At 41.3% G+C, this 13,779-nt stretch overlaps 1 protein-coding gene across 1 annotated transcript in view; it reads right to left on the reverse strand.

Moving 5' to 3' along the window:
• Window positions 1-4,792: 4,792 nt before the first annotated feature.
• gabra2a (gamma-aminobutyric acid type A receptor subunit alpha2a) overlaps window positions 4,793-13,779 on the reverse strand; it is a 29,278-nt gene continuing 20,291 nt past the window's right edge. The window contains exons 8-10 of the mRNA XM_028565899.1: window positions 11,537-11,689; window positions 6,652-6,854; window positions 4,793-5,562 (exon numbers count right to left, since the gene is read on the reverse strand). Coding sequence (XP_028421700.1) covers window positions 5,257-5,562; window positions 6,652-6,854; window positions 11,537-11,689 — 662 coding nt within the window. The 3' untranslated portion in view covers window positions 4,793-5,256. The remainder of the gene's footprint in view (window positions 5,563-6,651; window positions 6,855-11,536; window positions 11,690-13,779) is intronic.

Here is a 13,779-nt window from a genome sequence, read left to right on the forward strand (position 1 = left end):
ATATTTTGTGTACTTTGGTTTAGTGTTCTGTCACTTTAAAATATGGATGACGCACCTTCCGTAAGCGGTAGGTCATGTTTATAACACTGCAGATTATTGTATTCTCTGACATTATAAAATACTGTTCATTTTTTTTCATTATATGGCTCTTTACATTTGTTTCCTAACCTTTGTGGTATACTCCCTTTTCATTTTTTATTTTCTCTTACTATGTTCATTGTCATGCACCGAAACCTCCAGTCTTCCTGTCTTTAGGGTGTACCAGCAGAGATCTTGCAGGTTACACATTAAAAGAAATGGAGATGAAGTGCCAGGAGCAATCAGCCCGGAGGATAAACATTTCAGCAATGATTACAGTTCACTGCCGTTATTTACATCAGCACACTGGTGTACAACTATTAACAGTAAAGCACATTTATTCACATTTGGGTGCCATCATCTTTCAGTGATTGTATGGTAGCTTCCTTTTCTGGAGGCAGCATACATGCATTTCCTTCGAGGCCTTGGAGTCATAGCAGATTTTCAGAGGAAAAACAAGTTGGATTTTATCATCACAGGTTTCAAAATAGTTGTTTTTGCTTGACCCAACCATAAGACATTATGTAATTAGAGCTAAAAAGAAGTTATTCCTTTGTGTTCCTTGTGAGAGAAATGTATTTTTTTTTTAAATAAACTAGCAAGCAGATACAATAATACAAAGGAAACATAAGTGATTAATATGGGACTTACCTTTGTTAACAGTCAATGAGCTACATACATGTACTTTCTGTTAAAATAGAATTTTCTGAATGTGTGACTTTTATATTAATTAATATGTTTTGTCCATCCATCCATCCATTTGAGGTGGCACACTTATATTGACTTTGAATGTGAAAGCATGAAGGCGCCGAGCACACAGGTGGATGATGGGGTAGGTGGTTAGGAGTGGGGTTCACAGGTAGCAGCAGCAGCAGGGTGTGGCAGGATATGTACAGTAGACGGAGAGCGACAATTTTGCTAGATTACATATTGGGCCAAACTGGGGATGGCAGTATTTAGGCTGAGCTGATCAGAACTCCACTGGAGTTGTGTGGCTGAACAATCTCTGCAAGATTCCCCCAGTAAAACAAATCCTACAGAAAAGAATCCCACCACTGTGGCTCAGTGGTAGAGCGGTTGCCTGCCAATTGGAAGGTTGGAGGTTTGATCCCTGGCCCAGTCCCATGTCAAAGTGTCCTTGGGCAAGACACTGAACCCTGAGTTGCCCCTGATGCTGTGTAAATGTGTGTGTGAATGTTTTTGTGATGAGCAAGTGGCACCTTGTATGGCAGCCTTGGCCACAGTGGGTGAATGGTGAATGGTACCTGTGCTATGTTAAAGTGCTTTGAATAGTTACCACACTGAGTGTTGCAAAGAAAGAATGCCATGCTCTATACGGGGTCACTTAAAGCAACATTGCACAACTATTTTACCTTAAAATAACACCTGCAAAATCACTTTGATGCTACACTGACTTGTATTAGGGAGAATGGGGTTCCGCCATCCATTCTGACATATCCCCACTCCGACATTGACGTCTAATTGTCGGAGTGGCAGCACTTTCATTGTTTTCAAACGTCCCACCACTCCGACAATTTTTTTTCCCATTAGGGTTAGGGGTTAGGGTTATGGAACAGCAGCATGTCGGAATAGCAGCATGTCGGAATAGCGACAAGTCGGAATAGAAGCATGTCGGAGTGGCGGCATGTCAGACTGGCAGCATGTAACCGGGAGAACGGGGCCTTTGTCATTCCCACTGCGCGGCTCGAACGCCTGTGTAACTTTGGCGAGCGGGATCAATGTCCCAGGGGATATGCGTAGCGCTTTAATGCACCACGTCACTAAAACTGGCAAAACTGCATCATATTTAATGGAGAAAATGTTTTCCCTCTGAGTCCCTCCGGGCAGCTATGACTGACATCTCTACTTGTTGCTAAAGTGGTTAGTGCTAAAGCTAACCGCTAAGTGCTGCTAACTGTAGCTGCCGTCAGCTGTCAGGTCAGGACTGGAAACGTCGAGCACCGGGGGAGTGTTGCCATTTACACCGCTAGCACGGGAGCTTAGGACCACTGGGAGGAGAAGGTTTTCAGGCCCGGGGCATGGTGGGGAATGCTAGCGGCGAACGGCGTTGTAGTGCCAGAATTGGAGTCGGGCATGCAAAGCAACCAGGTTCATCAGCCTCTACGGAGGTCATTGCAAAGGCAAAGAGACCGAAGAGCACAAGGAGGAAGCTTAGAAAAGAAAAGAAATGACCAGAGAGTAAATGTCTGGCTTTCAGTCGTTGGTGAGAGCATAGTCCATACCACCGACGTTCCACTTCCTGCCGTCACCTTCCTCTTTCTTTGTATTGGTTAACTGCTATGTAGATTGGTTAAGGAAGATAAAGATTGACTTAATTGATTTTGTGGTGTAGTGTAATTGGTAGCGATGCTGTAATGTTGTGTGGAAAGGAATCCGCCGACACTGTTTCTTGATTATAAAGGTTTATTTACATCAAAGAAATCAGCATCATGTACAAGCCCTGCAGAGCTCGGAGAGGACAGCTACCCAGATTCTCAAAAGTCACTCTAAAGTTCTTTGTGTGTGGACCACATGTGTATATTCCATGAATTGGGGTGGGATCGATAACTGACCAATGGCTTCATGCCAACTGGCTCTGTCCTGGAGGGTCCCATTGATAACACTTTTCCAGATGTGTCTTCTGAAAGTAGGCTAAAGTTCTCATTCTAGCTACATATAGATAGTTCAGATATGGCCTAAATACAAGTTATAGAATGATCAGAATAAAGTAGGATGTTAATATACTTCAGTGGTAAATGGGTTTGTGCTAAAATAATGTTTCAGTTTGAGAAAGTAAAAGTATAAGATACAAAAGTATAGTACAATGTTAAAATTCTGTTAAATGTTAAAACTTTGCTAACGAATTTGGAAGTTCATGAAATTATCTTTCTTTATTTCATGTAAAAGTCTTGAGTGGTTAATTCATTTAAAAGTTATTTAGAAGGTTTTAATTGAATGTTTAAACTAATTTAAGTTCATTAAAAATGTTTAATTAAATTTTGTTTAAATGACAACTTTTGTTCTCTGTCTTTAAAGGTTTATAACCTAATTCACTGAACAGACCAATCAACTGACAAAGCAAAAGCAAAATAAAAGTGATTGAGTCAGAAATCTGAGTTGTCCCTGTGTCCTTTGGAAGGTGAACAAGAGTAGGACTTGACACTATCTGTCCAATCTGAGTTTTCTGTTATAAAACAACTTTTAAACGTATACATGTTCCACCAAAACAAGTTCCTTCCCGAGGCTATTTTGCAGAGACAGAGACACCGTTGCTCCGTCCGGCGCTTAGCACTGCCCAAGACCAATGTGATTGGTTTCCAAAAATGCCAATAAGCCAGAGCACGTTTTTCTCCTATCCAGTAATGCTGTGTGGACTTGCAGTGCTGTGGAGGAAGGCCTGGCAATGCGAGACTAACAAATAGCTGACAATCATCAGGGGTCACCCACCCACCATCAACACCCACTAGGCCATAAGACAAGGCCAGACATACATATTTTGGAAGGTGCACCTCTTTGGCTCCCTGCAGGGTTTTTTTCTTAGCAATTTTGGCCTCTTTTCTGTTTGTTTTCACACATGTTGGCTCTGAAGGTAAATCTTAGTTTTGCCTAGCTAAAAACAGACACTGAGATTCGTTATCAGTGAATATCACTGAACATCAGTTTGTATTAGCGATCATATGATTCACGAAGAGCTTCCACACTCCAACATTTAAATAAACATGTGGTCAAGTGTTCCAAGTGGAAAAGATAGTGATCTTTAGAACAAAAAATAAAAGTGGGTTAAACAAAGCACAGGGTTCATATACATTATAATTCCCATATTTTTTTTTTTAAAACGTTCACACAAAGACTACACAAAATTCAATGAATGCAGTATTACAGACACAGTATGCTGTTCTGGGAGGTTGTTCCTGCTACATTGCATATAAAAAAGATTGCAATAAATCTTAAAAAAAAAAAAAAAAAACTTAAAATATTTGAAATAAACACAAAGACACTTAAACAAAACACATGAATACATATATATTTCATACACACAGACACCTATTCTCACACATTTGTGTCCAGTCAGAATCATCTTCCCCAGTGTGACGCAGTCCACGTGGGGGAAGATAAAAGTCTAAAAAGCTGTACAAAAGCTACAGAGTGAGCAGCAAAGCACCATGTAATCCTGCAGTGATTGTGACGAAGCAATGGTGTGGAATACGTTCCCAGCAAATAGCCGGATGTGGTATATAGATGGTAATGGGCCAACCTGCCCGCCCCACAGAACAAGACTACCTTCTGCAAACTCCTGATTTTTTTCCCTAGAAATATCTTTCTGCTACACTGAGGAGCAATGTGCTGACTTGCTGCCTCTCAACTCCCTTCTGTCTCATGAATGCAGAAGTTAATTAATGACAAAACTGTTAAGTTAAGATTCTAAAGTGTTTGACATGGTAACATAAAATCCAGAGAGGTTTTCCTGTAATTATGACTTCCATAACCCATCAGTAGTACATCTCACAAATATGAGAACATGTTACACATTTATAAGAAAAGGATCCTTAGATAATCAGCTGTTCCTGTTGATTATGCACCGTTTCACGGACTGTGTTGATAAATTAGTTTAAAAAAAAATATATATATATATAATAACTGAAATAATATACTATCATAATTCTAACATTTTAGAAGCCATAATTAGAAGGAAATGTATTTTTCTGCAGGGAGACTTCCGGGTTGGTCTTGCTTTTCCGAGCTCCCACCACACAGTTCTTAAATTGCCAAATTTATACTCTACCTATCAACCTTCTGGAAACAAACAAATAAGGACTAGAGGAACAGACCGTGTCCACCAAGATGACTTTTAAATCAGGAAATGTCTTTTTCTCTTTTTTTTAATGCATTTGTCTTTTCTTTTTCTTTTTCTTTTTTTGGAGATCAAGGAACTACACGTTTGGTTTACTCTCAGTTCGGGCAGCTGAAACTAAAAGTATCCTGTTTGACAGTTTTTCGAAACCCAGTTACGATGTTTACCTGCAACAATCCCAAACTGTACTCAGCGAGGACAGAAGGGAAGAAGGGAAGAAGGAAATTCTCCGTGCATGTAAAACAGCTTTTGGGCTGACAAAAATGAATACCAACAGATGTTAGTCCTGAATGGGCTGAATTGTTTTCGAAGGGATTTCCTACAGTTCATTTGGAGGGATCTGATTTTACAATGACTGGTTCTCTGTTCAGGTAGGTGGCCCAGTAGACCAGGTTAAAGCTCCCAAACAACACGGGGAACATGATGCGGGAGATGCGGTCGATCTTGCTGACACTGTTGAAGGTTTTCTTGTTCTGTTCAGGCTTCAGCTCCGCTGTGGTCTTGTGGTTGGGATCGCTCAGAGCACACTTGGAGATGGTGGGCAGCGTGGAGTCCTTTGTGAGGTTGGGAGCGTAGTTGGCCACGGCTACAGCATAGGCGTTGTTCTTCTTCATGACTGACGCTTCCTTTTTCTGCAGGGGAAAATGCCTCAGGGTTAGAGAGCCTGGTTGCATCCGAAATCTCACACTCTGCACTACATGCTCAATATGTATACTATCGTTCAATATACTTTTGTGTAAATAAACAGTAGAGTGTATCTTTTGGGACGCCCCCTAAGCTGTAATTTTCAACGTCACATACTGAGAGCCTCCTTGCTGGTTGGAGACGCGTTACCATGGTAACCCCTGCCGAGCTAAGCTCTGGCGAATGCTTAAATCCCTGAAAACAGTAAGCAACAAGACCAACAGTCGCAGGTGATAAAATCACAGATTTTATGTGTAGAAATGTAAATTACAGCGTTTTTGACGTTACAGAGCTACTTGGTTGCTGTCCGTTTGTCTGTATGAACGTTGTCGTTCCACTACCGCATTGCATAGTGGGATACTTATGCCGGCGTAGTGTCCAATGTTTGCATACTGTAATATTTCACCAGAAATAGTATGAGGTTCACGTACTACTGGTTTCATACTAAGGTTTCGGACGTACTAAAAAATCTCACATACTGTTTTAGCTTATAAATAGCATGTTAGTATGGAAATTCAGACGCAACCCTTTTGAAGTAAAAACTACTTCTTGCTCAGTTGATATTGTTGTGCATGCAAGGTTTAGACAGGACACAAATTGTCATTCCCAGTGCGTCAAAAAGTGACGCTTGGTCAGGTGCCTTTGGCATTTGTTACTGACGTGTCGGGACTCTTGGCGTCACTTTTTGACGCTCTAGGTCTGGACCGATTTGGCGCAATTTAAAAAAATATATGTTTAACTGACATGCGGCGGGACAGTAAGGTTTAGGACAAAGAGATCGTGGGTGGGGTTACAAAATGCATGTTCAAGTGACACGCGGGACAAGAACAGGACACGAACCCCGGTGTTGTTTGACCCATCCACCACCCCAACCTGCCTCCCTATTTTAGGTCTTTCATACTACTTGCTAATGTTGTACTAGAGCATCGCAGTCGGGCTGTACGTTTCCCAATAAAGGCAAGCATGAAACATGATGGCCTTTACAGTATGATTGATCCTAAAGAGGAATGCTCCCTCTAGGTCATGGACAGCTGTACCTTTTCACTGACGACACTCTTTCCGTCCCAGGCCCAGCCTCGCTTGGTGAAGTAGTTGACCGTAGCAAACTCGATTAGTGCAGAGAAGACGAAGGCGTAGCAGACGGCGATGAACCAGTCCATGGCTGTAGCATAGGCCACCTTGGGCAGTGAATTACGGGCACTAATACTCAGGGTTGTCATGGTGAGAACTGTAGTTACACCTGGGAAGAGAGGTCAAAAGCATAGAGAAGATTTATTTAGTAACTGCAGGGATATGATGATTGATATAGGGGACACACATACATTTTATTCGGGCTGCAGGTCATATTTAAAAGCTCTTTATCACACCGTGAACACACCCCTAAACACTGTAAGCGGATATTGTGTTTTCCTTTTGAAGTTGCATTTCTTGTATGCACACGCGTGCGCGCACACACACATGTTCAAAACCATACACACATATCTCTTCCCCTTACATATTTCATCCTGTAGAATCATCATTATGCATTTTTTTTTATATTTGTTGTCATTTGAAGCAAATGTACATCGTGTTCACACCCCCCTTGGTATCAAAACCAAGGGGGGTGTGAACACGATGAACATTTGCCCAATATCGTTTTGATTTTATACGTAGAAATGTACTGACAAAATGGCCTTGCACGTCTTATTTGAATTTCAACCAGATCTGACTCCATCATGGATGTTCTACGTGTATAGAAACATCTGAAAACAGAGAGGTCATTAAAGCATGACCTGACTGACAATATAAAGACCAAAATGAAAAAAATAACAAAACCAAAAAACCTACTGCCTGCAAACTGTATTCAGAGAAACATTTTATTTCAATTGTGTGAATAATTAGTTGAACTTTTCAGCCTGCATGCCAGCTGAATTTAGCCCCGCCCCAAAACATTTGAGGTCGAGAAGTTCAGTCTGGACTTGATCCACTGTGGAGCCACTATGCTCGAACCAGAGCTGTTTGGACCAATCAAATTGTCAGGTGCGCGATCACAGAAGGCTTCTATCATGTGGACGCGCCAACAGTGTTGATGTCATTACTTAGAATTCCTCATGGGGGCGACAGAATCTACGCACTATAGCTTTAAACTCTCATGTCAATATTGCTGGAATACTGTATATCGAGCACATTCATACTCTCGCAGGAATAATGTCATAAATTGTGTTCTATTGTGTTGGTGTTGTTGTGCAACAGACAGCACTGATAGCCCGGTCTGCCATGGATCATAACAACCGTTAAACTTTAGCTGCAATACACAGTTTCAACTTGCAACAATGAGATGGCTTCAGCCACGAATTTCTTTGATGTTGTAAGAAGCAGTGGGAGATTAATTTTCTTGCTGAGTCGCACTTCACAAATCTGTTGATTCCCTTCCGCTGCCAACTGAGTGTATTAGACCTACCTTGGCAATAACAGGACTAACCAACTATCATAGAGGAGTATCACCATATAGGACAACTGTACAGCATACAACAGTTGTTTGTTGAGCCTGTGTGTTGTACTGTGTACTGTAATATGGACCAGTTTGTTATGTTTGTGTATGTATTTCAGTCTCCTGTTTTATTTTGTAGTCCATTTTCTCCCATGTCATGTCTTGTTTAACTTCCTGCTTTGTGTTTTCCCGCCTTTTGTGATTGTCTGCCCCGCCCTGATGTGTTTCACCTGTTCCTGAGTCCTTGTGTCACCTGTTCCTTGTTTCTCCTCGTAACCTCTTGTATTTAGTCTCTGTGTTGTTTTTGTCTAGTGTCAGATCATTGCTTCTGTATTGGATTGTGTGTGTGTGTGTGTGTGTGTGTGTGTGTGTATATATAATCTACCCTACCCTTTTGGTCTCAGTGTTCCTGTTTCCTGTGCTTCCTGTTTTTGACTTCCACTACATTTTGGACTACTTTGCCTCTTGTATTCAGGACTCTTTTTGTTTGTATGGAATTTATGGTATTAAATCCTCAAGCTCACCACTGCCTGCTGTCTCTGCATTTGCATCCCACATTCTCTGAATCCTACAACACAATTACTTAATATTGAACGAACAACAACACAATTCCAGTCCAATCACATTACTAAAAACTACAACGTTACATTTCCACTTTGCAATTAAGGTAATTTTTTCCTATACCATATTACATAATGTGCTGCGATTTCTAACCTGGAAACAGTGTAATTTCCTTGTTACAACGATGGGTATTTTATTTTATCAGTTTATTTGTCAGGGGCAATACATATAGGCTTGTTACATCTAAAGTGCAATCGATACAATGTATCTGGGACTTCTAGCCGTAGGCTAATTTGCCGTCCATGTCTCTGGTTAGGCTTTTAGAAATGACACATGGTAAATCAATCTGCAAATCCCTCCGATTTCCCCATTTGAAACTGTGTTCTTTAGTTTTAAAGTAATTCCATTCAGACTATACTTCAAATTAGGAATGCATCGATCCAACTTTTTTTAGTCCCGATACCATTACCTGGGCTTTGGGTATCGATCGAAACAGATTACTGATCTGATACCGGCATTGAATTAGAGAGCTGTATGCCTCACTGTGTGGAAGTGACTAGGGTTATTCTTTTATGTGTAAGGCAACATCAGGCTTAACTTAAAAAATGCTTTCTTAACTTTTTACAAACTTGAACTTGGAACAGAGTAAAAGTTACTTTTTAACAGTAGCCGGGGTAGATTTATACTTATTTAATATCTTATTTATAGTAATTATACCTATTTAATTAAATCACAGTCTTTTGTGATTTGATAAGCCTGCTGTGGCCTGATAAAATGTTCACCTGTCAGCATGAACACACAGTTAACTATCAGGACAGCAAACCCAGGCAGAGAAAGCCCTGCAGGTTGAGGTGAGGATAGGAAGAGTTAAAGCTGATTTATGCTTCTGCGTTGAATCGACGGCGTGCCCCCGCAGAACCCCCTCCGCAGACCCCCCTCCGCAGACCCCCCTCCGCCGTAGCTCGAAGTGCACCTCCGAAAATGTGTAACTTTGCGTCGAGGCGACGCAGACCGCAAGGACTGTGATTGGTCAACTCGTCCTGTCTGTTGATAGTCAGTGTTTCAAGCAGCCTACTGTGGGGAGTAGCAACATGCTAGTTCACTGACATCAGCTTTGCAAATAAACTCAGACATATTTTGGTTACAGTGACAGGGTTATCCGTTTGTAAAGTGTCTATATGTCAGTAACGTTTTGAAATTAGCACTTCGCCAGCAGGCGGTACGTAGTGGGCAGTGCTAAAGTTAGCTTGCTAACATGACATAAACTGGCTGGCAGACACCTCGCAAATAACCTCAGACTTATTTTCTGGTTACAGTAACTAGGTCAATGGATTTTACTGTGTCTATTTCTCGAAACGTTTTACAAAATCTAAGCAAGAAAAGGCCAAACAAATAAGATTAATATTTTAGCACGACAGTCTATGTACCGTTTTGGGTGGTGAGCGACACAGACACAGGCGACACCCCCGTAGCGTTATGGCGGTGAAATGCACCGCGATGCCAAGCAACCCCGACAAGAACTCAGAAAGGGTCACTACGCCGTAGGAGCGATGGCGTAGCTACGGCGTGGAGTTGACGCAGAAGCATAAAACAGCAACTGTTTGGGAATCCTGGCGTAGCTGTCTGGCTACATGTGCTTTTCTGTTTCACCACAATAGTGGACATAAATAAAATGTTCTAGAGGCATTTCGAATTGAAGGCCCAGACACAATAAAGTTTCTCTTTTATACCTAATAAATTTGGAATAACACAAACTTGCTTTCTTTTTTCATCACATCTTAAACGGATGAATAAACTGGCATTATTTATTTAGATTTCATTTTGATATGATGCTGTTGTTTTTTTAATACAATTTTTAGTAGCTATTGCCAGTTGGAAAGAATAGTTTGTTTTGCCCATCTTTTTAATTTAGTTGTTAATTAATATAATAGGGTGCCCTCAATAGATTTCCCTGCTCCCAGCATCACTACTTCATGGCTCCTTGAGGTGGCGCTCAACACATGAAAAACATAAGTTAACAAGCCAAAGGGAAAAGAGGTTTTTCAACGGGGTGGCGGGCAGTAGTTTGAGGAAAATAACAGATGCCCCAGCCACATATAAGCCCAAAGTCTGGACCCATGGTTGCTTTATAGTTCTGTAATTTTAATATGCCAACTGAAGAACTGTGCTGTTTTCTTACTGTTTGGACTTGCAGTGAATAAAGTGAGAAAACCGGCACTTTACCTTTTCACTGCATTTTGTATAGTTAGAGAGATATTGGGATGTATCATCATAGGATTGTTAATCAATATATTGATTATCGCAGAATTGCTGTATCGTGATACGATCAGTATCGTGAGCCGTGTATCGTGTATGGTATTATGAGTTACCCTGTGATTCCCAGCCATAGTTAGGGATACGCAACCGGTAAGAATTGGACCGGATTAGAACACAAATTTCGGTTCCTCATTTCAGTTCCACTTAATGTGTCCACTGAAATATTTTCCCTCTGTCGCTCCGAAACGGACGTAAAAATATCACACTTTCTCTGTAGTCTACCGTTAGCTAGCTACCGTAGATGTAGGCTACTTTTAAAATGCCATATTTTCCCCTCTGGGCTCACCAAAACGGACGTAAAAGCATATTAACCATTCACTGCACATGATCGCTAGTAAACACATTGTGTGTGTTAGGTGACTTAGGTTGACTTATTGTATATTTAAGTACTTTAAAATGTTAATATATTGTTACATTTAAATAATTTTCAATAAAAAAAAAAAAACTATAAAAGAACCGTTCTTTGAGGTCATTTTTCAGTTTTTTTCAAGAATCGGCATTGGAATCGTAAAAATCCAAACGATACCCAAGCCTACCCATAGCTTGAAATGTTAAAATAAAATAAAAAAACTCACCAAAGACAGTTCTGGCTGGCACCGACTCTCGATTGAGCCAGAAGGAGACCTGGGAGAGGATGACCGTCATGATACAGGGCAGGTAAGTCTGGATCACAAAGTAGCCGATCTTCCTCTTCAGATGGAAGTGAGCTGTCATGACCGTGTATTCACCTGAGAGAGAGAGAGGGAGGGAGAGATGGGGGGGAGAGAGAGAGAGAGAGAGAGAGAGAGAGAGAGGGAGAGGGGGGGGAGAGGGAGGGAGAGAGACGGAGAGAGAAAGAGAGACGGAGGGAGAGGGAGAGAAAGATAGACGTAGGGAGAGAGAGAGGGAGATGGAGAAGGAGAGGGAGAGAGAGGGAGAGGGAGAAGGAGAGAGAGACGTAGGGAGAGAGAGAGGGAGAGAGATGGAGGGAGAGGGAGTAGGAGAGATTGGGAGAGGAAGAGGGAGAAGGAGATAGAGAGAGAAAGGGAGAAGGAGAGAGAGATGTAGGGAGAGAGAGAGGGAGAAGGAGAAGGGAGAGGGAGAGAGAGAGAGGTTTTGCTGAGTGAGAATGGTGACACATGTAGAGCTGTAACAATTCAATATAATTGCGATTAACAATATAATTGTCTCTTTCCGTCAAAATTAAATATTATTTATTACTTCTTTTTTTTTTAAACAAAATTAAGTTTTGAATGAATCTTTTGGTTATATCACTGTTATATGACCCAGATAATTTAATAACACAAATACACGGCCTATGATGTAAACCACACTGCTTTATCCCCCCCTCATAATTTTTGTTGCTATGGACGTGTATAATAGGGGTCAAGTGCCAACAACTAGCATAGCTTCAGCTCAACAGTCCGACCAATAATCACTTATATAATTACAAATGTGCGTATCTAAACAAAATCAACAATGACCATTTTGCGGTTGAACAAAGAAACTGCGATTACATAAGAAAATGTACAATTGTAATAACTGTTACGGGCCTTCAAATGCAGTAGATGCTACAGAATTAGTAGATTGATTAAAAGATGCATAAATGTCAGGTATAAATAGTGTTATATTCATGATTGATGCATTCATCATGAAAGAGTATATCTAAACAAAGAGTTGTTATAGTTCAATGTGGAGAATAATAACTGTTCCGAATAAAAAGAAGAAAAAAAAAAGTAAATACTGCGTTGTGTGCGTGCCTGTCAAAGGCTTCTTTGATCACTTAAGCTCAGCTTTCTTTGTGAGAAGTCCGACGCAGTTTGGTTTGTGAAAAATTCACTTTTATTTTTTTAATTCACAAATTACTTCTGGCCCTGTGATGCTGTAAACTTTGGCAGCTTCTGGAGCTCCCATATTCCCTTTGCACCCTTTACTTCCTCCAGGCTGAGAATAAAAATAAAAAAATAAAAACTTCAAAGAGGGATGAAGAGAGTGGACTTAATGCCATAACATAGATAAAAAGAAAGAAAATTGGCGCAGTGAGTAAAAAAATTCTCAAACTGGCACGGATGTTAAAGGGTTTTGTGGTGAGTCTCTTCCTCGCCACTTTCATAGCATTGTACACTCTCAGCCGAGCTGCTACCTTCACTTCTCTGTCTGCTTGTAGCTCTTGTAACCTTGCTTTTTCCTTCTCTAGCTTTAATTTAATTGCGGCCTCATCTGCCTAATTTCTTCTTGTAGGTCTGTGTTTCCATTCGCTCGCCAGTTTATCGAGTCTTGCTTGTTGGGCATGTCGTCTTTTGCATAGCTTTTGCTTGTTCTGGTTTGGATACCAGGTCTGCTTCTGCACCTGCATGATTGCTAGAGGACCTGGAGGTGGTGGTTCAGTGGTTGACACATCCTTGTGATAACTCTGATTACCGTTTCCAGGGTGCGATTTCCCAGGATGGGTTGCGTGGGATTTCCCCCTTTCTGTTCTACATGTCCCTGCCTCTGCTGAATTATTTGTATCTCCGGTGGGGACAAAATGTAGGCTACCCCCCCACCCCCGCCCCCTTCAAAGTGATCAATGCTACTTCACCAATAGACCACATTATATACCTAAAATAGAAGTATTTTAAACTAAGTAAAGCGCTGTAACATGAACACAGAGATGCCATAGAACGATAAAATCCGAGCGGCAGTTGCTGGTTGTATTTAGCCGCTACAGAGCTCTTGTAGCAGTTGTTCAGTCGCCAACAGGTGAGCCGGCTACAGGCTCCGCCAGATGACGCTCCTTTCGGGGGCCGTGGTAGTGGAGTTTGGCCGGAAAAAGTGAGCGTCATGCGGCGATGACAGA

The sequence above is a fragment of the Perca flavescens genome, chromosome 20 (genome assembly GCF_004354835.1).
Source record: "Perca flavescens isolate YP-PL-M2 chromosome 20, PFLA_1.0, whole genome shotgun sequence".
Taxonomy (NCBI): Eukaryota; Metazoa; Chordata; class Actinopteri; order Perciformes; family Percidae; genus Perca; species Perca flavescens.